The 20997-nt window shown below is 55.5% G+C and overlaps 3 protein-coding genes and 1 long non-coding RNA gene across 8 annotated transcripts; 1 reads left to right on the top strand and 3 right to left on the bottom strand.

Moving 5' to 3' along the window:
* Positions 1–120: 120 nt before the first annotated feature.
* Positions 121–10439, bottom strand: B4GALT2 (beta-1,4-galactosyltransferase 2). Of its 4 annotated transcripts, none has more exons than XM_070468286.1 (7): positions 10120–10435; positions 8137–8492; positions 7711–7946; positions 4244–4434; positions 3978–4100; positions 3762–3866; positions 121–997 (listed from the first exon to the last, which is right to left on the bottom strand). In XM_070468286.1, exons 2-7 carry the CDS (start codon positions 8438–8440, stop codon positions 847–849), a joined length of 1110 nt encoding a protein of 369 aa, XP_070324387.1. In that variant the 5' UTR covers positions 8441–8492; positions 10120–10435; the 3' UTR covers positions 121–846. The 4 variants fall into 4 exon arrangements, with proteins under 4 accessions (XP_070324387.1, XP_070324390.1, XP_070324388.1 ...); XM_070468289.1 differs by lacking the exon at positions 10120–10435 and adding an exon at positions 10014–10113; XM_070468287.1 differs by lacking the exon at positions 10120–10435 and adding an exon at positions 8991–9031.
* An 845-nt stretch (positions 10440–11284) lies between these two features.
* ATP6V0B (ATPase H+ transporting V0 subunit b) lies at positions 11285–14619 on the bottom strand. The gene is made up of 8 exons (XM_020914742.2): positions 14438–14619; positions 13640–13688; positions 13324–13407; positions 13119–13196; positions 12833–12902; positions 12663–12714; positions 12274–12464; positions 11285–11589 (listed from the first exon to the last, which is right to left on the bottom strand). Exons 1-8 carry the CDS (start codon positions 14502–14504, stop codon positions 11563–11565), a joined length of 618 nt encoding a protein of 205 aa, XP_020770401.1. The 5' UTR covers positions 14505–14619; the 3' UTR covers positions 11285–11562.
* LOC110151370 (uncharacterized) lies at positions 12899–16645 on the top strand. Its single transcript, XR_002318042.2, has 3 exons — positions 12899–13054; positions 16033–16157; positions 16326–16645. It is a non-coding gene; the product is annotated as an uncharacterized lncRNA (long non-coding RNA).
* On the bottom strand, positions 16560–20919 carry DPH2 (diphthamide biosynthesis 2). Of its 2 annotated transcripts, XM_020914737.2 has the most exons (6): positions 19794–20919; positions 19477–19589; positions 18726–18949; positions 17845–18528; positions 17577–17753; positions 16560–17495 (listed from the first exon to the last, which is right to left on the bottom strand). In XM_020914737.2, exons 1-6 carry the CDS (start codon positions 19938–19940, stop codon positions 17371–17373), a joined length of 1470 nt encoding a protein of 489 aa, XP_020770396.2. In that variant the 5' UTR covers positions 19941–20919; the 3' UTR covers positions 16560–17370. The 2 variants fall into 2 exon arrangements, with proteins under 2 accessions (XP_020770396.2, XP_070324393.1); XM_070468292.1 differs by lacking the exons at positions 18726–18949; positions 19794–20919 and having other exon boundaries at positions 19477–19567.
* Positions 20920–20997: the final 78 nt, after the last annotated feature.

The raw sequence follows: 20997 nt of genomic DNA on the forward strand, positions 1-20997 counted from the left end.
CTAGGGACCTGGGGAACCAGGACAGTCCGGACCAGATAGATTGGGCCAGGCACCCTTCCCACAACACACCAGGATCGGGGATTAGGGATGCAGATCCCCATCCCCAAACAGACAAAGGGCTTCTTCATTCACGTTTTTTACTAAAGCACCCACACAAGTTTCTGTGCAATGTACAAACACGAGCCGGTCCTGGGGCTACTGCCTTCTCTCTAAGAGGCGGGGTGGGGCTGGAACCCAACTGATCCAAGCCCCATCCACCCCCATGCAAAGCCCAACTCCAAGATCCCAGGCAGCGACACAGCACCCCCTCTGGTCCCCTCCTGGGGCTGCTCCTCAGCAGGGGGTGCCCCAGAGTTTGCCCCCTACAATGTTGAGTGAAAAAGGTTTCCCCTCCCCTGGGAGTGTGGGGGATCCTCAGGTCTGAGAATTCCCCCTGGAAGCAACATTGCCCCCTAGTCATACCTCCCACTCTTCTAGGCCCTAGGGGACTCAAGGGGGGGAAACTGAGGCACAGAGAGGTGGAGTGACCTGGCCCAGGTCACTCGGCGAGGCAGTGCAGGGGTTGACCCAACCCTGACAGTAAGGGGGGCTGAACTGGGGAGGGAGGAGCAGGAGGGGTTGACCCCAGAGACGGCCACCCTTGAGGGGCCTGCCCAGGATGGAAGCTCCCCCAAAGTAGGTTCTGAAACTTCCAAGTGCAGCTGGGGGGTGCCTACTGAAGACCCTCAGAAAACGGAGCCCACAGTCTCAGTCCTGGGGGATCCACCACAGAGCAACTGCCAGCCAGGCTGTAGGTCAGTCCTCTGACAGGCAATCCTTGGCACTGGGAGCCTTTGTCCACTGGTGTCATCCCCGAGGAGGCCAAGAAGGGGGCCGCCCAATGTCCACTGTGATATTGGTGAAGAGTGGCTGCCGAGACACCTCTAAGACCTGGTACCGCACTGACCCGATGCCGTCCCGCTTCATGGTCAGCTTCGTGTTTTGAATCTTGGTAAACCTAGACAGGATAGAAGTGGGTCTAGATCAGGGCTCACCACCGAACCCAGTAGGGATCACTGGGGCCAAGGCCCACGCCCTCCTGGCTTCTTCCTGGGGTGACTCAGTTCTCCTTGCTACCCCCTCCACCTGCCTTTGGCTCTTGCAACAACCCTCAAAACAGAGATCTCACCCCCTTCAGTCCAGAATCATGACACGCTAGCCAATTTTTCTCTCATCACAGACCTAGACATAGGGTACCCCACAGATACCTCAAATACAACGTGTCCTATATTGTATGCATCATCTTTACTCCCCACACCCACCATCTCTGTGCCACCTTCTCTGTTCCTTATCCTTTAATCACACCTTCATCATCTATTTATTGAACAGTCCCCGTGTGCCAGGCCCTGTCTAAGCACCAAGGTCACAGCCATGAACAGAACTGCAAAGTCCTTCCTCGCATGGCAAGTCTATACCACTAGGGCAGACAAGTAATAGACAAGGAAGACACCAGAGTACTGAGGGAAACAGCAGACAGGGTGACTGCCGTGGAAGGGGTGGGTGTGCGCCATTAAGCTGAAAGCAGAGGAAGAGCTTTCCAGGCAGAGGTAAAAGCATAGGCTGACCCTAAACTGAAAATGAGAATCTGCACAGCAGAGTGGCTAGAGCTTAATGGGCCAAGGAGAAAACCCAGAATAAGATTAGCTGGGAGGTTAGAACAGGTTTGGGCAGGCCTCTGTAAGTCAGAGGAAACAGCTTTTTATTCTGTGAGTGAAAAAACACAGGGATTTTTAGCCTAGTCTGGGAAAGGGAGGGCCAGGGAACATGAACTACAAAGAGGATGCACTAGTGCAAAGGTACAGGGGAAAGTGGACCGGCTCAGACACCTTTCAGGGCTGGCACTGATAAGACCTGCTGATGGTCCAGATATGTAGGGTGAGAGCAAGAAGAATCCAGGAGAACTCCTAGATCTGAGGCAAAAGCAACCAGCTAGATGAAGCCAGCACCCACAGAGTTCCTTAAGTCAGAAACATCTTGCTATCTTGGCCATGCAGATATCACTAACCAAGGATGGCACCTAGACATGGTCCCCTGGCCTGTGCTTCTAGAGCCCCACTGCCACCCTCATCCTAACTGTTTTGATCCTCTCCATCCTTCTTGGCTCAGTTCAGATCCCTCTCTGGAGCCAGTCCAACACTGAGTACTCCCCCTCAGATACCCCAAAGCCCCTCTTCTCCCAGCCTGTCGTCCCTTTCCTACTTACCATAGTTTTTAACTTAACTGCTTTTTTATCAGCTCCCTGGATGGTCAGTACTTCATGCTTCTGCCAAATATCAACCCTACATCAGTACGGCCACCTCCCTCCCTGCTCTGACACCCTGGCTTCAGAGCAGAACATCCTACTGGTCTGGTGGGTGCATGCCAGTTTCACATGCAGCAAACCCCCTGGGCTCCACTAATTCCTTTGAGCCTGGTTTACTTTCCTCCTGCTCTACTCAGCAGCTCTGCCAGCTTCTTCAAACTCAAAGGGTGATCCTTCCAAACCCAAATGTGGTCCCGTCCCTTCCCCACATGAAAGTTCTTCCATGACTCTCCAGCACCCCTGGGACAAAACTGAAACTCCCAACCTGGGATCAGCAGTGACCCCCCTCCTGTCACTCCCAGCCTTCAGAATGTAATAATGAAGAGTTTCAAGCTCTCAGCGTATACAATGGATGTACACATTCCAGACTCCTACACATCTGATTCCTTTTATCCAGACTAGCCTCCTCCATCAGCCTGGTGAATACAGTACTGTACCCAAGGTAGGTGTGTGACAAATATTTGTAGAATGAATAACTCTTTTCAAACTCTAGTTTACCATCACCTCCTCCAGGAATACTCCATGCTCCAGTACTTTGGCCACCTGATGTGAACAGCTGACTCACTGGAAAAGACCCTGATGCTGGGAAAGATTGAGGGCAGGAGGAGAAGAGGGCGACAGAAGATGAGATGGTTGGATGGCATCACCGACTCAATGGATATGAACTTGGGCAAACTCCAGGAGATGGTGAAGGACAGGGAAGCCTGGCATGCTGCAGTCTATGGGGTCACGAAGAGTCGGACACAACTTGGCCACTGAACAACCACCTCCAGGAAGCTTCCTACCATCACTCCCTCTTCTGCCAGGACAGCACCTTGCCCTGATCGCCTTGTGCTGTATCTGTTGGTCTCTCTCCCTAGACTGAACTTCACACAAGCTGCCCAGTGGGGATTAGGTCTGAGTGCTCTGGATCCCCTAACACGCCTCCTGCCCTCTACCACCCATCTCACATGCCCACAGGCACTTCTCCCAGTCACCATTAAAACACCAATGTGGCTTCCTCCTCAGAGACCAGCCACCTATTCAATCTGAGGGCTCAGCAGTGTCTTTCCACTCCCGCCACCCTACACTGCTCGGGGCAATCTCTGTTGGGTCCCTAGGCCCTGGAGTTGTGCCCTGGGCCTGCTGTCTCTTGTCCTATCTGTTCAGGCTGGAGTGAGGTCTGTGAGGGCCCAAGAGGAATGCAAGTTACTCAGTGACAATTTGAGCCCCACCTTTAAATTTCAATCACTTGCGGAATCAGGCCAGGGGTGAGAGTTGAGCTGGGGACTAAGGACCAGGGGTGGGGGTGCCAGGAGTCATCTCAGGAGTCAAGGGTCAGGGGCCATGGGATCACCTCTGGGGATCAGCAGCACTGGGACATCACCTCTATGGGGTAAGGGGCCAGGACGGCTGGGGTTGAGGGCGCTGGGGGGGTCACCTTTGAGGGTTGGGCTCGTTATGCTTGTCCCGGTCGTGCTTGATCATTCGGTAGCGGCCTATGCGGATGTCGGGACGCGAGATCTTCATCCCAGCCAGGGAGATCCTGGGGTCAGGGACAGCCGGGCTGGAGTGGGCACCAGAATGGGCGAAGAGCCCCGCCTGGTCTGCGCCCACCATCCACACCCCATCGATTCCCCACCCCCTCCCCACTCACCGGTTGAAGATGTCGTCATCCTCACCACCCCAGCCCCAGTACTCGTTGGGGAAGCCATTGATTCTCAGGAACTGGGATTTATTCAGGCCCGACACACCTCCGAAGTAGCCGGCATAGGGCAGCCTGGGGCACGGAGGATATGCGTCAGTGAGGGGCCTGAGGGGATTCCAGATAGAGGTCTGGCAACAAGGGGGGGAAGGGGGCTGGGAGTGATGGCCGGGGCAGGACTGGGGAGGCCTGGGTCCAGCAGAGAAGGGAGCCCTCACCGGAAGCCAAATTTGTCCATGGCAATGGCAAAGTGGCGGGGCTGGTCACCACAGCGGTACAGGTTGCGGTCATCCATGGGGACCAGGTCCACGTCACTGAAGATGAAGCAGTTGTAGGTGGAGTCCTCCTTGAGCGCCTCTAGGAAACCCACGTTGAGCAGCTTGGCCCGGTTGAAGGTGTCCTCACCGTGCTGGGGTTGGTAGAGGAGACAGGTCGGCCCTGGGCCTGAGACTTGGAAGCATCTGCCACTTTACCACTGTCCAGAGTGGTCCCTGCAGACCTAGCACTACCTGTCAACTCATCCTCCACTGGGGCCTCTGCACTCTCGGGATCAAATCCAGCTCTTTATCCTAGACCTAGCTTTGCAAAACCTTTTAGAATTTGGCTCCATCTCCTCTCTGGCCAATGACCTCAGAACCTCCCCCCCCCCACCAAGCCCAGCTATACTATATTTCTCCACAACCCCAGAGCATGCCAGACTCTTTCCTGCCTCCAGGCCTCAGTGTGAGCAGTTGCCCCTGTCTGGAATGCTCTCCTTCTCCACTTATCAAATTCATGTCTGGAAAGGACTCTGTTAGCAAACCTCCCCGCCCCAGTATAATTACTCATTCCCTCCCCTGTGCTTCACTTATGCCAGGTCCATTCAAACTGTTACAATTTAGGGCTCTCATTTCATTCATTCCTTCAATCATGCCCCTCGGCCCTGTCCTTGGTGCCAGGCATCTTCTCTGTGCCAGTGAGGATCTTAAAGATGAGTGGCCCTGAGCACACTGCTTCCCTACTGAGCATGTCATGGAGTGAAATGAACAAAGAATGTCCCCAAATGGCCAGCATCTCAGATGCAGAGACCATGCAGACTGAGTCACCTGTCCCCTCTGGCTCTTGCAGATCTACATCCAACTCCCTGGGCGGCCTCTGGGACCAAGCTCGATTCACTTGTCTCCCCTGACAAAATGATAAGCATAATGAGCCTGGAGTCCCCCAAGAAATGGGGCTGTGGGATCAGGTTTCCTTGAGGTTGGTCTCCTGGCCATGCACGCCCACACTCTGAATTCTGGCCAGAGGAAGGAGGGTTTCATGGAAGGAGCTGGCTGGCTCCTGAAGCCCCTGCTCCAACCCATGATCTCCAGGCTGGAGCCAGAAAGCCTCCTGGTTTTCAAGTGGGCTCTCCTGGAAGGAGAGGAGGAGCAGCCCCTCCTTCCTATCAGCCAACCTACCAGCCAACCAGGGCCCAAGAGGGCAGGAGCTGCTCCCCTGGACCCTGAACAGCCTGGCCCCACCTGCTCTCTCTCTTCCTTGCCCTGAACCTTCTCTCCCACTAGCCCTTGGAGCAATGGTCTATTTCCTCCATCTGCACTCCTTCCTAACCTCTCACCACCCCGGAGTCCTAGGTTTCTCCCACAGGGCTCATAAATATGCCCATTTCTCTCCCATCCAAAGAAAGCCCTTCCTTTAGACCCCCACCATATCTTTTGCCTTCCCTTCTCAGCAGAGTTTTTTTTTTTTTTTTTTAATAAAGAGTTGTCTCCAATTGGCTACTTGCATTTTGTCAGATCTGATTCCTTCTGCAACCCACTGCAATCTGCTTCCGCCCCCACCATGCCCCTGAAATGGCTCTTGCTGGGCCCACCTTGTTGCTAAATCCACTGGACGCTTCTCGGTCTACATCCTTCCTTACTCCCCCAGCAGCGCTCACGCAGCTGCCACGCTGCCTTCTTGACGCTTATTCCTGGGTGCTGGGACACCGAGTTCTCTTGGGTCTCCTTGAACCTTTCTGGCCAACCCTCGCAGCCTCTGTGGTCTCTCTTTCTCCACCCATTCCTTACATGCTGGCTTTCTCCTCTCAGTTCCCAGGCCCCACCCCAGGCAGGCTGGACATGGCTGGTTTTAGGGACCACCTATATACTGGTGGCTCCCAGATCCCTTGCCACCTCAGACTTCACTCCTAGGCCAGTTCGTTTGTCCAAATGCCTGAACATTCCTCTTATGCTTCCCCCAGGCACTTAAACTCATCAAGTGCAAAAAAGACACATTCTCCCCTAGACCCGGCCCAGATCCTGTGTTCCCATCTCACAAGCGCAACCATACACAGGGCCAGAAGTCAAGACAGAGAGCCTCAAGGTGTCCTGGCACCTCCCTTTACTCTCAGCTACTTGTATCCCGTCTCTCCTCTCATCCACACGACTCCTGCCCAACTCGCAGGCCCATTCACCACCTCTATCCTGAACATAGCAGCCTCTTCCCAACCAGGTGCCCTACCTCCTGGCTCCCCTTCCATCCCATTGTCCACATGCCATCAGAGCAATCTTTCTAATAAGCACACATACATATTACCCTCTCCCTAAAACCCCACTATGGGAACTCCCTGGTGGTGGTCCAGTGGTTAAGAATCTGCCTTCCAGTGTAGGGGACATGGGTTCGATCCCTGGTTGGGAACTAAGATCCCACATGCCGTGGGGATCCTGACTAAGCCTTTGAACTGCAGCTACTGAGGCCACACACTCTAGAGCCCACACCATAACTAGAGAGCCCGTGCTGCCCCCATGAAGACCAGCATGGCCAAAAAACACACAACAGCGCCCCATCACTTTCATGCTGGAATCCAACTGCTTGAGATGACTCCTAGGACCCTTGTGGATGTGGCCTCCACTAGCCCTTCCAACCTCATCTCTGCTACCCATCCTGCATGTGGGACCCCACTGCTCAGCTGACACTTCCTGAACACCTGAGACCAGTTCTCTCACTGGGGCCTGAGGCCTCCTCTGTCCCTCTGCCTGGAATGCTTGCCTTCCCCAGTCTCTCCACCGGCTGATGCCCATTCATCCCTCAAGACCCATCTCAATGGTCGCTTCCCCACCCTGGGGTTAAAGCAGGTCGCCTGGTGGCTCCACAGCTCCCTGGTCCTACTCCAAGCACACGCCACCATCCTGGAGTCTAAAGGGATCCAAGTTCACGTCTGGGAATTCTCTGTGGGGAGGAGGGTCTTTATCAGGCCTTCTCCAGGCCCCAGCAGCCAGCCCAGCCAGACCCACAGGGGAGGGCCTGGAGCCTGAGCTGAATTCCTGGATCTCAGCTGTGCTCAGCACTTGGCCCTAAGGCAGTCTTGATCCCTCTTTCAGGTCTAACTCTCTCTGCTCAGGGCCCTCACTATCTCATAGCCTGTGTACCGTAAGCCAGCAGCACCATGGGGTGGGGCCTACCAAAGGTAAACAATGGCACTCACCCACAACACAGACTACGCACACCTGGCAGTGTGTCCACCACCATTAACATGTATGTATGCAATCCCCCTGAAGGCACGTGCAAACCCACATATGCACGCGATGACATACATGGACCCCCACATGTACCTCACATGTCCACACAACTATTCAGGCATCCATGAATGCCCCCAACCCCACGTGCACCAACAGGCACGTGGGTCCCCTGGTGGCCGGTGACCAGCCTGGAGGCTGCGGCTGCACACCTGGTTGATGACGTAGATGCCATAGCGTAGTCGCTGTCGCCTGAGGATGGGATGCAGATAGTGGAGCCAGTAGCGCAGGTGGTGTTCCCGGTGTCGAAAGGGGATGATGACTGCCACCGTCTGGGCTGGGGTGCAGTCAGGCGGCGTGTAGCGGCCACCGAGGAGGACACCTGGGTTCTCCCTCTGCACCCGCTCCAGGGGCATGGGTGAGGTGAACTCAATCAGCAGTCGGCCCACTGCAGGCAGGACAGGGGCGGGAATTAGGTCTTCATCAGAAGCCAAGGACGCCAGGCCCCTCCCTCTACCTGGGGTGGGCCAGGGAATCCCAGGAATAGCCCTCTGCCAACACACAACACCGGGGGCCAAGACTCCACTCCCCCAGACCTCGGCCCACCCCTAGAGGCAAGCCCCACCCTGCAGGCTCACCAAGGCCGGGCGGCGAGTCAGGACAGGGTGGCAGGACAGGAGCCGTGGGGCCAGGCCGGGCGCTGGGAGCCTCGGGGAGCCCGGAGCTGGGGGCAGTGGCGTTTGGCCGAGAGCAGTTGGTGCTGCTGCTGGCGGCTGGGTGGAGGGCACGGGAGGGGCCGCGTGCACTGAAGCGGCTGAAGAAGGCCAAGTGCTGGGCGTAGACGTCAAAGTAGAGGATGACGGCCACGAGAAAGTGCAGCAGGCAGAGAAGGAGCACGGCCTTGCAGACGCGCTCCAGCGTCCCCCCCAGCAGTCTGCTCATCCCGCAGGCGGCCGCCGGCCCGCCCAATGGGCCCGGGCATCCGGCTGCCGGCCTGAGCAGGGGTGGGAGAGAGACATACCCAGCAGGTCAGGGCCAGAGGGGCAGGGCCACCCACCCACCTCCTGTGCACTGCTCCTATTCTTAGACGTGCATCCTCACACTTACCTGCTCACACCCTTTGACAAATTCTACTTGTAAATACACACACACAGGGTCCCTGACAACTCACTACTCATGGATCTTCACACACTAGAGTACTAACCCACACGTGCTTTCCTTCCTCATCCTCACTGACACATATATACATGGAGAGCCTCACCTACCCTCACACTTGGGTAAGTGCCCTTCTTACTCAACTTCACCCCCCACCCCCACCATGGATCATGGGCCGTGACCTCTGATCACACCAGTTCACATCTGAACACAGAAACACACTTAGGTATAGACCCACACAGGTTCTCTGTGCCCCAGAGAACAAATGCCCACAGCCCAGCATCCTCAACCCAGAAGTCCTGGTCTGAGGAAAGGAGAGCATTTACTGAGTATTTACCATGCCAGCGCACTTTGTACTCAAGACTTCATTTAGTCCTCCTGGAACATGGGGGTGGGCAGTGATTTCTTTGGTCAGGTCCCAGTGGCGAGTAGGCCAGGCCATCTGGGAGCAGGCTGGGAAGTGGCCCTCAGCATGCAGGTGGCCCAAATTTGAACAAGATAAGTTTATGGGATCACTTCCCTCTGGAGCAAGAGGTAAAAAGACAGGATGGGGCCCAGGACACCCCTCCCATAAGACCTCAAGGACTGGTTCTGATTCCCAGAAAGGGAAATGCTTGGGCCCTTGTAGAGAGAATATCAGGAGAGGGTTTTGCCTGGGCCATGGCTCTAACTGGGGGTCCCACAGCAGTAACACTTCTGGGGGCACTTCTGGCAGTGCTTCAGAGAGCAGGCTGAGTCTCCCTCAGATACACAGTATCTATCACACAACCACACAAACACCCTGGGTCCCAGCTACAGTCAGATACACTGTAGCTGCACTTAGATACACAGAGAACTACATAAAGAGTCACAGACACGCCTGGGTGACAGTAACATAATGCACCGAGTCACCCACTCACAAACAAAGCCGCGCTCCTGGACTTACACAGTCACACAGACGGGCTCCCTGGCAGCTCACAACACCCCGACCCACGTGCAAACACTCCCACCACTCCCTCCGGGTCACGGGTTTTGGGTCAGGCTGCCGGTCAGGCTACGAGGTGAGTTTGGGCGGGGCTGGAAGGCTGAGTGGCCTGAACACGTGGCACCCCTGGACAGGGAAGCAGCGAAGACCGGGTGGGTGTGGAGCCTGGGTGGGGGGGGGGGGGGGGTCTTGGGGGAGAGGATGTGGGTTGGGGGCCGAGGCAAAGGGGCGACGAAAGTGGAGCGCCTCCCCACGGCACGAGGCCGGGGTGAGCGAGGACAATAAGGGAGGCTGGCTGGGGACGGGCAAAGGAGCCCGAGGGGGACGCGGGGAGCCGAGGGATGGGGGTAGGGTGGGGTGATGCCAGGCCGGGGTCTGGCCGCCAGCGCCTCTCACCGGGTCCTGGGCGGGGATCTCGGGGCCGCGCTCGGGGCGCCCCTCGCGGGGCCGGGTCTAGAATCTCGGGGCCCCGGGCTGGGGGCCGCGAGCTCCCCCCTCTCACCCAGCGCTCGGGGCTCAGCAGGGGGCGCCGCTCCGGCTCCGGTTGGATTCCGGGCTCCGGCGGCTGCGGTCGGCTCCGTTCCCCATGGCCCGGCCCCGCCGCCTTCCTCCTCCCGGTCAGCGGCCCCCACGGCCCCCAGGCCGCCTCCCGCCGCCGCCGCCGCGGGCCATGGAGCCGAGCCGCCCCGGGGGGCAGGGCGGGGCCGGGCGGCCGGGCAGACCCACGGACCCGCCGACCGACGGACCACAGCGCCGCCGCCTCCCTCCCGCGCTACGGCGCCTCGGAGGGGCAGGCCCGGCCGGCGCGCCCGCACGCGCGTCCCCGCGGCCCCCGCCTCCAGCGCGCCCGTCCCCGCCGCGCGCCTCCGACGCCCGCCCCTGCTGGCCGCCAAGCGCGGCCGCGGGTACCAAGGACCAGGGAGGGGCGGGCGAAATTAATCAAACTCATCCAAGGGCTCCGAACCGGAGCAGGTGTGGATGGGTCAAACCCGTTTTGGAAGAATGGGGTCTGGTCTGGGTTGGAGCGCCAACTCAGCCAAAGAAGGGCATCTGGAAGTTCGGCAGGGAGGTCAGGAATTTGTCGGCTCATCGATGGGAGCAGAATCAAAAGGTCTGCCAGCGGAGAGGGCTGTGAGTTGGGCAGGACGCTTAAAGGTGTGAGCCGAAGTGTGTGTGGCAGGGGCTTCTAGGGGAACAGGAGGTTGGGTAAGAGGTTGGACAGGCGTGGGAGGAGCTGGGCACAGCCCTGGGAACTCGGGATCAAACTAATTACTGGCATGGGATGTTGCAGGGATGAACACAAATAAAGAGTTCCAAGGCCCCAGAGGTAGAGATGGTGGGTGCCCGAAGGGAGAAACAAATAATAAACACAAACAGCTGGGGCTAAGCTGACCTAAGCCGGGAGGGCATGTGGTTGGTCACCTCCTCCCACAATCAAGCAAGGGGCCCACATCCCCCAGACTTGCTCCTTCAATAAAGAGGGTTAGAGCTACAGAGGCCTCAGCCCAGCACCATTCCCTTCCCACCCAGGAGCTAGTGTTGTCCAGAGCAGAGACAGTGTATATGAACTGGAAAGCTAGAGAGGCTGGCATGAAGTTGAGGCCTACAGGTCTCTTTACCCTTCTTCTGTGAAAGGTGGCGGCGAAGGAACACAAAAGCAGCAGCACTGACCCAGACTGATACCACGTTTATTTCACAAACACTGGGAAGACGGGTTGGAGGTGGAGGTGGGACACAGGTGCAAAGCTGCAGTCATCTACAGCCCGCTCCCCACACAGATGATCCAGCCAGGCAGAGAGCCTCCAAGTCGACAGGCAGCGCGAAGTGAGTGTAGGGAAGGCCCTAAACACCAAACCCCCTGAAAGCCTAAGGGGCACAGCTCCAGCTGTCCCGGGGAAAACCACAATAAATACGAGTGGGGCACGGCCCCACCCACATAGACCGTCTAATCACCCATCTTCACTCTGGAGGTCTGCAAAAGAAGAAAAGGAGAAATCAGGCAGGGACAAAAAAATTGATTAGACAATGACATATGACAGAAGATGAGACCCATGGCAGGATGGCCAGACCACAAGAAGCGGATGACTGGGCCACGATGGACATGCTGTGACAAACACAGTGAATGGGGACTACAGACAACTGCAAGGTTCGATGGAGAGAAGTGGCATATGGAGATGCCAGTCTCTTAAGAGTCAACTGAGTCAGGCACCCACAGTCACACTCAAGATCCTCTGGCTGATCCTTAGCCACACTCATACACTGTAAGACAAACAAGATACACACATCTCAGACATGCTGCCCAACTGACAATACAGTCAAACTCATCAAGACAGACCACAACAGACAAGATCCCAACCTGGTCTAGACTACAAAGACAGAAAAAATAACAGAAGAGGAAAAGAGAGACCAATCTTTCAGATATAGAAACAATGTAACAGACCAAAAGACCAAAAAAGATGTTATCAGTGATACCATGTTGAAGACAGAAATAAATGGAAAGCTTCAAAAGGGGAAAACCAGAAGATGGGGATGAGGCAGTGAAAGCTGTTAGGGGTTTTACGGTTACAGATGTAGAAGGGAACACTGTGGCTCCTCCAGAAGAAGGGTGAGATTGGGTTGGGGACAAGGACAGATGCTCCCCAGGGGGATTCAGCACCTGAAGGATTGCAACGATGACCCCAAAAAGGCCGATGGCACTGCCAAAGATCTCCACGATGAGAATCTTTACAAAGAGGCTGGGGTTCTGTGCATCAGCCAAGGCGGCTCCACTGCCCACGATGCCCACGCAGACTCCACAGAAGAGGTTAGACAGGCCCACTGTAAGGCCAGCCCCAAACATGGAGTAACCTGGAGGGATGGAAAGGGAGCACTGATATCAAACCAGATATGGGGGGGAAATGAAGGCAAGGACTAATGGGACCAGCCACCACCCCAATTCTGCAAAGCAGGCCAAAGAATATCAAAATGAAGAGTCTAAGCTGAGGTGTGCGCTGGAGGGGAATCATCTGTGAAGCCCCGGTTTTCTGCCTTCACACACCCACCTACCTGCATGGTAGTTCCGATGGCCAATAGCCTTGGGGTCAGTAGCACTGAAAGGCTGAGGGAGGCAGAGCAATAATCAGAAACCACTCCCTACTCCACTCCCCCTCCCCCACCATCACTAAGCAATATAAAACACACTGGAATTGACACCCACCCCACCTAGTCTTCCATACCTCAGCCATGTTGCTAATGACAATTGCCATGATGATGCCATAGATGGCCACAGCCTCACAGAAGATGATGCTGGTAGTGGTAATGGGGGATTAGAGGGCAAAGAGGAGAAAGAGATGAGAAAGAAGCCAACCTTCCTCCCTGGAGAGTCTCCAACCACCTCTCCCCCTACTGACACCCCCACTCCTACTGACCCAGGAGGCCGGTCAGGAGCAGCATGTAAGGTAGGTCAAATACACAGGCAGCTCCCACTTGGTTCTGACAACCTTACGAGGCTCCTACACTTACCTGACCAAGTTCTTGGTCTTGATCCTGGGGGCCTTCACCCCTCCTCCAATGATGGAAGAGCCAGTGATATAAATGCCCCTGATGGACAAATAATAAACCAATAAGCAGAGCCCAAACTTGCCATTGCCCCCATGATGACTAAGAACCCAATGACACCCCCTGCTATGATTCAGCCCCTCTCCTGTCCCATGACCCCAACACTCACCATGCCGCCCCAACCACAGACAAGGAGATAGCTAGGCCAATGCCCAGGTTTGACCACATGAAGGGGGAAGTCTCTGTCAGGAACCTGGTGTGCAGACGGGGGAAAGATAAGTCAGTCCTTATGGAGAAGTGGGCACAAAATCCAGTCCGACCCTGCTCCAACCCCTCCAGTCCTGGATGCTGAAACAGAACACTTCATGTTTCCCAAAGGGCCACAATCCCATACAGCTGGGGGGTGGGTGCAGGTGGGGAGGGAAGGAATTCAGATCAGAGAGGGGAGGCGTCAAAGAAGCTCCTAGGGGAAACCTCTCCCTTACCACGCCACATCGAAGCGGAAGCCCAAGTCAAAAATGGTGTAGCAGATTCCTACAGCAATGAGAAAAACGGGGTTAGTGGCCTGCTCTCTAGACAGAAGCTCCACAACTTAGACGAGAAGTTGCTGCCCAGCAGATGGGCCAGCTTCCCAAAGGTCTGCATACATCTAAGTCAAGAGAGTCCTTTGGCTCTCCCCAAAATGAAAGCACAGCTGCCTATACAGATTCCTCTGCTCAGGCCTCCATTTTCTGTCATTCCCTCAAGAACCTCCCTCCCTCTGTGACACCATCTCCCAGACGGAGACCCGTCACGGGGAGCCACCAGGAGGTCTGAATACCCTGGAGGAGGGGAGGGAGCAACAGCTCGGGCCAGGCCTCACCAGATGCAGCCAGCCCAGTCTGACCCGCTGTTTACTCAACACGCTGTGGGTGTGGGGGAAGGGCAAAACGACCGGGAAAAGAGGAACTGGAGCAGCTGGCTCGCGACCCAGGCAGGCCCGTCAGGAGCAAGGCAGGGAGGGCGCGGGAAGCCGGGGAAGGGAGCCCAGTGACAGTAGGGGACCAGGGCTGCGATCGCTCGAGGTCCCCACCGAGCCCCGCCCGCGCCCTCCACAAGCAGCTGCAGATACCAGCCTCCTCTGTCCGGGTTACGGGCCCAGACAGACGCGAGTCAAGTCCAGGAGCCTGAGGTATTAGAGCCCGCGTCAGGACCTAATATTCCTAACACTCCACCTCCCCGCTGGGCTCCAGCCGGGTCAGCTCGGCCCGAAGCCGTCCCCGCCCTCCAGGGCCCGGCCTCACCCACGACGAGCAGGCAGGCCCAGAAGGCCACGAAGACCCCGGAGTAGAGCAGCACTAGACCCGTCATGGCGGCAAAGACGGCGGGACGCGGGTCGGGGGGGCCTGAGCTCAAACCGCGTCCCTGCGTCCGCCGTCCGCCCCGCAGCCCGTCGACCCGCCCCGCGGTGTCACCTGACTGGCCCATGTGACCCGCAGGCGTCAGGTGACCTCACGTCGGGCCCGGCGCTCAGTCGCCTGCGATCTAGGAATTTGGCGACGCCGGAATTGCAGGCGCAGAGGATTGTGGTGATTGTAGTCTCGCGGCCTGAAACCTTTCTTGCCGAATACCTCGATCGTTGCCTGGCCGGTCCATCTAGGGTCGGGCCGCTCCCTCTTGTACGCCCGGGCACTCCGCCCAGCTCCGGCCCACCAGTTCTGCTTTCCACCCGAGCCTGCTCACCGCCGCCCTAGCTTAGTCTCCAAGCCAATGCTGATCTCGCGGGCCTCCTCCCTGAACGTCCCACCCAGCTCGCGAGGGTGTCTGCTCCGTCCCTCACTGAGCTCATGCTGTTTCCTCTGCCTGAAGCACGTTTCTTCGTGCTCACCCCAAGGTCGGCCAACACCTATCTTAAGATACGTTCTAACAGGAAGCTTTCCCTAGCCAGAGGCAGGGGAATGCGCCCGCTCTAGGGTCTCCCGCCACCCTAGCGATGCTTCTATAACTTTAGTAAGATCATGTCACTCAAATACCTCGGTGGCCCCCCTTTCCCTCTCTATAAAAACCATGGTCCTTATAATGGTCTACCAGGCCTCTTAACCCTGATTTCGTTGCCCAATAGTTTCTTACTAACTCCCTCCTCTGGCTGCCCTGTTGTTTTTCAGTCACTAAGTCGTGACTCTTTGCGACCCCATGGACTACAGCACACCAGGCTTCCTTGTCCTTCACTATCTCCCAGAATTTGCTCAGACTCCTATCCACTGAGTCAATGGTGCCATCCAACCAGCTCATCCTCTGTCGTCCCTTCTCCTCCTGCCCTCAACCTTCCCCAGCATCAGGGTCTTTTCCAATGGCTGCACTGGCCTCCTGGCTATTTCTCGAACACCATCATACCCTCAATGCATTGCACTTGTTCCCTCTGCTTCTTCTAATTATTCACATGGTTCACTCAAAACTTCTTTCAGTCTTTGTTCACCTTCAAAAAGTCTTCTCTGATCATCCTGTTTAATACTGTAGCCCCTTCTCTTACACTCCTTCCCAGCTTTATATTTCTCCATAGCCCTCATCACCATTCTGCATACTGTTCTGATTGTCTGTCTTCTCCACCACAAAAATGTAAGCAACCATGAAAGGATTCCTAAACTCACTGCTGATTTCCACTGCTTGGCACACCCCGGTGTTCAATCCATATTTGTAGAATACACAACTGGTGCTCACCTTTTCCCAGTTACCAAGATCAGTTTACAGAACTGCCTCTACCAGTAGACTGTGCAATCCTTAAAGGCAGAAATCACAACACCCTAACAGTGTTAGTCAGTTGTGTCTGATTCTTTGCGAAAACCCTAGGCTGTAGCCCGCCAGGCAAGAATACGGTATGAGTAGCCATTCCCTTCTCCAGGGTAACTTTCTGATCCAGGGATCGAACCCTGGTTTCCTGAATTGAAGGCAGATTCTGTACCATCTGAGCCACCAGGGGGACAGTGCCAATATGTCGAGATTTTTCAGCAAATGCAGGGAACTAAGGTGAGTCATTTTCACTTCACCCCTCTAAACCTTTAGGATCTAGCAACTCCACTTTGCTTAAAGTACCCACAGTGATGGTCTATGCCTGTGTGTGTGAGCTTGGTGTACCTTGTCCAAATGTCCTTTTCACTCCATTACTTCTCCCCACCCCCCCCCCCCCCCATCAAGAGATTCAGCTGAGGTAACACTCTCTCCGAGAAGCTTCTTCTGGGCTCCAGCTGCCCCTGGGGACTTCCTTCCTCATAAAGAATACTGCATCACCCTGTGGTAATTGCCTTTTTAGCTGCCTCTCTTCCCAGCTACACTGTGAGGACAGGACTCCTATCAAATATAATTCAGATCTCAACCCACAGGACCTGTGCAGGACTTGGCAGTATTTGATGAATAAAAAGAAAACAAGGAGAAAAATTATCTGGTTTATTCAAGTTTCTGTGACCGCCCTGAGAAACAAATTGGAGTCAGTGTAGACCAGCAGTGCCCAGCAGAACCTTCTGCAGTGATAGAAATGTCTTCTAGCTGTGCTGTCCTCTTATGTGGTTATCTGAGTACTGAAATATGATTAGTGTGACTGAGAAACTGAGCTTTTAATCTTAATTCAAATTTATGTTTGACAGCCACATGTATTGTGTAGCATAAGCGTAGACCAGTTGATTCTCAACTGTGGATGCTTTTGTCCCCTTAAGGGACATTTACCAACATCTGGAGACATTTCTGTTTATCATAATTGGAGAGGGGTATGCTACTGGCACCTATTAGGCAGAAACCAGAGATGATGCTAAACATCCTACAATGCACAAGACAGCCCATCACAAACAATTATCTGGCCCAAAACATCAACAGTGCCAAGGCTGAAAAACCGTGGTCTAAAACTCTAGCACCTGCCTTTGAAAAAGACAGACCCTCAACTGCACAGCAGGAACTTGGATTGGCCAGAGGTCTTGGGTTGCTCCCAGGGGAACAGATGGCCCAGAGGCTTCAGGGAAGACCTAAAGCTGTTCCCTCGTCAGTCAAACAACAGACCTTTACCAAGCCAGTATGGGCTAAGCCTTGTGCCAGTGCCAGGAAAGGAGAAGATGAGACAGAGCTGGACCCTGTCCTCATTGAGGGGCTGCCTCAGTGAGAGGCTCCTTCAAGGATCCTGGCATAAGAGTGAGGTTGGTGCAGGGAGCACTGAAGGTCTTAAGTCCACCGGTGCCTCTGGTCCCACATGTTATCAGCTATTTCCCTCATCCTCATAGGCGATGGCAATTCCTCGTCTTCCGCTTACAGCTCCCGTCACTGGTGTCTGACCCAGGCAGGGCTGCAGTCCTTTCCAGCTCCGGGAACTAAGGAATGAGGCTGCAGAGGGAGGGGGTTGAGGCTGAATGACCTGAACAGGGGGGAGGGGTTCAGATGGGAGTGGAGATCTGCCACACTCACCTGCAGGGCTGCTCTCAGCCAGCTCCAGCGGGGGCCTCAGGGTCAGCGCTGAGCACCCAGGATCATCTGATGGCTTCCAGGCAGGTGGGAGTCGGAGATCCCCAGTAATGAGTGACACATCTGGGGTGTCCCACAGCTCTGAGTCAGGTGGAGGGAGGGGCACGTGGAAGGGAGAGCCTGGAAGGGAGGGGGGAAAAAAGGATTTATATTGGCCCCCCAACTTCATGCCCCAAGTGTTTTTAGCTTAGGCAGTGCCCCCACCACTCACCAGGCAACAAGTCCGCATAATGTGTGAGGTGGGGAGCCAGGCCTGGAGGTGGCCATGCAGGGTTGCAGGCAGCCTCCAGCTCACATGGTGCTAATACAGGCCTGAAGAAGCTGCCAGAAGGCTGGGGGGCTAGAGTACCCAAAGGACAGGCCAACAGCACAAATACGTCCACCTCAGGGAAGTTGGCAAGCTTGGCAGGCGTGGGCCGCCCAAGGGCCAACACATAGCTACGCTTGCCAGCAGCCTGTGTCAAGTTCCGCAAGTGTGCCAGGGCCTCCCGGTGTCGAGCCACACCCAGCGTGCCCGCCAGCAGCCCCACCACACGGGCATCTCTCGCCCTCTCCACCAGATAGCGTCTACGTGCTCTTAGCCGCCCAGCCCGGACACCTTCATCCTGAGTCCGGCCTGTGTCTGGGCAGCAGGAGGAGAAGGGCCGCCCTGGTGCCCAGCCCAAAAGCAGCCGGCTTAGGTCTGGGTCAGTGTCAGGGTCAGAGATGGCCTCAGAGCCCCCCACATAGAAGGCACCATACTCTTCCAAACACCTCCCTGGAGCCAAAGGGAAGCGGCGCCCAAAACGCTCCAGGGGCTCAGGCTTTGGATTGAGGGAGCCTGCTGGCAGGGGAAGAGCCGGGCTGGAGACAAGCAGGTCCAGATACCGTGGGCGCAGAAGGGTGGCCAAGGCCTCTGGAAGAAGAAGGTGGTGTCAGGGTTGGGGCCTGGTAAAATGGGATGCCCCTCATCCCCAGGAGACTGAATGGGACCCAAAGGAGAGGTTGGGGCCCAGCCCATGTGGAGAACTCCACAGGAGTGCACTAAAATGGGGAAATTAAGGTACAAACTGGTCAGCCCACCCTACCCGCATGCACAGGCAAAACCCTCACCCAGGGCGTGGGCACAGGCTGGCTCACTGAGCAGCACCACAGGCGCTGTGGGGTCTGGGTTCTGGGCCTCAAAGCCTTTAGCGCAGAGCTCCAAGGCCACAGATCGCTGACCAAGGACGAAGGCCACGGGCAGTGGGCGGGCAGGAGGGCTTAAGCAGGCAGGGCCAAAATGTACAAGGGCCTGAGCTCCAGCTTGCTCTGCACCCAGTACATCCACACAGCAGCTGCAGGGGAGATACCATCAGGAGAGAGGTTCTCATTGATAAAAGTATTGCTGTCATCAATGGAAAATGTGGTCAGTAAAGAAAACCATGTTATGAAAAGATGGGGTGGGAGCTGAGTGGGACGTTCAAGAGGAAGGGGACGTATGTTAAACTACAGCTGATACATGTTGATGTGTGGCAGAAACGAACACAATATTGTTCAGCAATTCAGTCAGTTCAGTTGCTCAGTCGTGTCTGACTCTTTGCGACCCCATGAACCGCAGCACACCAGGCCTCCCTGTCCATCACCAACTCCCGGAGTTTACCCAAACCCATGTCCATTGAGTCGGTGATGCCATCTAACCATCTCATCCTCCAATTAAAAATAAAATGAAAAGACAGTGTCACTAAGAAGAGCTAGTGTCAGGAAAGGAATCATCATCATGAAGGAGAAACAAAGCTACTGAGGCCAGACACTGTCATAAAGGAGAAATGTCATCAGTCCTGGATCCCTACCTCACCCTCAATACGCAAGCTCAATTTCACACCTGCCATAGGCTGTGTCTCCTAGAACGAACATCTTCGACCCGGTAGCCTCCTCCAGTCGTGCTGCCACGGCCCCAGCATCTCCCAATAGCTGGTCAGGGAACTGTAAGGCCACCTGTAAGCATGTACCATGGAGTCAGGAACAGCCTCTCCTGCACCAAGGGTGTTTTCAAGGGAAACCTTTCCGGGAGTCCCGACCTAACCTTCCAAGCCCCTCCACCCAGCGAAGCATTCCCCCCACCCCCATTCCCAGCCTCACAAAATTACCCCAAGATCCCAATCCTCTGGCAGACCCATCCGCTCCCCAACATGCCCTCACCCGCTGACACCCCAGGTCGCGGACAAATCCAACGACTCGCTCCAGCTCGTACACTCGGTCCAGGTCTCCAAGTGGAGTGCGCAGCCCGGCAGAGCCTGCCTCTCGCTGCAGCGCCGCCTCCGCAGGGCTGCTGAAGGTGGACTCCATGAGGCACAATCTGGGTGGCGGCAGGCAACGGGAACCTCCCTCAGTCAGCTTCAGGCCCCGCGGGCTCAAAAACAGCCCTCAAAGAGTCAGAATCGATTGGTGGGGACGGTGGGCGGAGAGGCGCCGGGAGTCAGTCCGCCCTAAGCCCTTTAGCCAGCCCCTCTCCCACGGCAACTCCTGTTTCTCTGCTTTACCACTACACATGGGCCTCCCGGAGACTACGTCCGGGTGTTTGAGGCGGGACTGACGGCAATCATACCCGTCTACCGGCACCGCCAATCCCCGCCAAGCCATCCCGAGAACCAATGGTCGGCCTCCGAGCCTGAAGTCAATCGGAAGTGCCTCAGAGAAAGAGCGGAGCCTTGTGGGTGTTGTAGTTCTCCTGGCGCTCGTCTCCTTGGCTCTGGTCTTCCGGTTCAGCCCCATGCCCCCCTCAAACACACCGATTGCCTGAAAATTACTACTCCGGTTTGAGCAGTTCCTATCCGCCTACACTGGTAAGGACTTCCCGTACACTCTATCACCTTGGGAGGTGGCATTGCATAATTTTTAAGTTAAGTACCAAACTGCCTGGGTTTGAATATTGGGCTATGCCACGTAACTACTTACTCAAGTTATTCAACGTCTTTATGACTTGTTTCCTCGGAATGGGGTTGTAACAGTAGTACTTTTAATAGAATTGCGGGGGCAAATTAATTTAGATATAAAACTTCATAAAGCAGTCCTCTGCATAGCACATGTACTGAAATCATCCGCTATGATCCTCAGAGCAGTCTGTCGATTAGGCAGACATTGAGCACTTTTTGTTCACCAGGGACTCACGTTCTGAGTTTAGTCTTTGGAGTAAGAGCTGGCCCATATTACAGATGATGAAACTGTGGTTCAAAGAGGCTAACGGCCTAATAAGACACAGCAAGTCAGTGACACAATCAGTATCAAACCCAGGTCTGATTTCGGAAACTGTTCTTTACACCCCTCATTCTTCCAGGTTTTATATATATATAGATATATATAGATATATATATCTATATATATATATATATATATCTCACATTTG

The sequence above is a fragment of the Odocoileus virginianus genome, chromosome 5 (assembly GCF_023699985.2).
Source record: "Odocoileus virginianus isolate 20LAN1187 ecotype Illinois chromosome 5, Ovbor_1.2, whole genome shotgun sequence".
Lineage (NCBI taxonomy): Eukaryota > Metazoa > Chordata > Mammalia > Artiodactyla > Cervidae > Odocoileus > Odocoileus virginianus.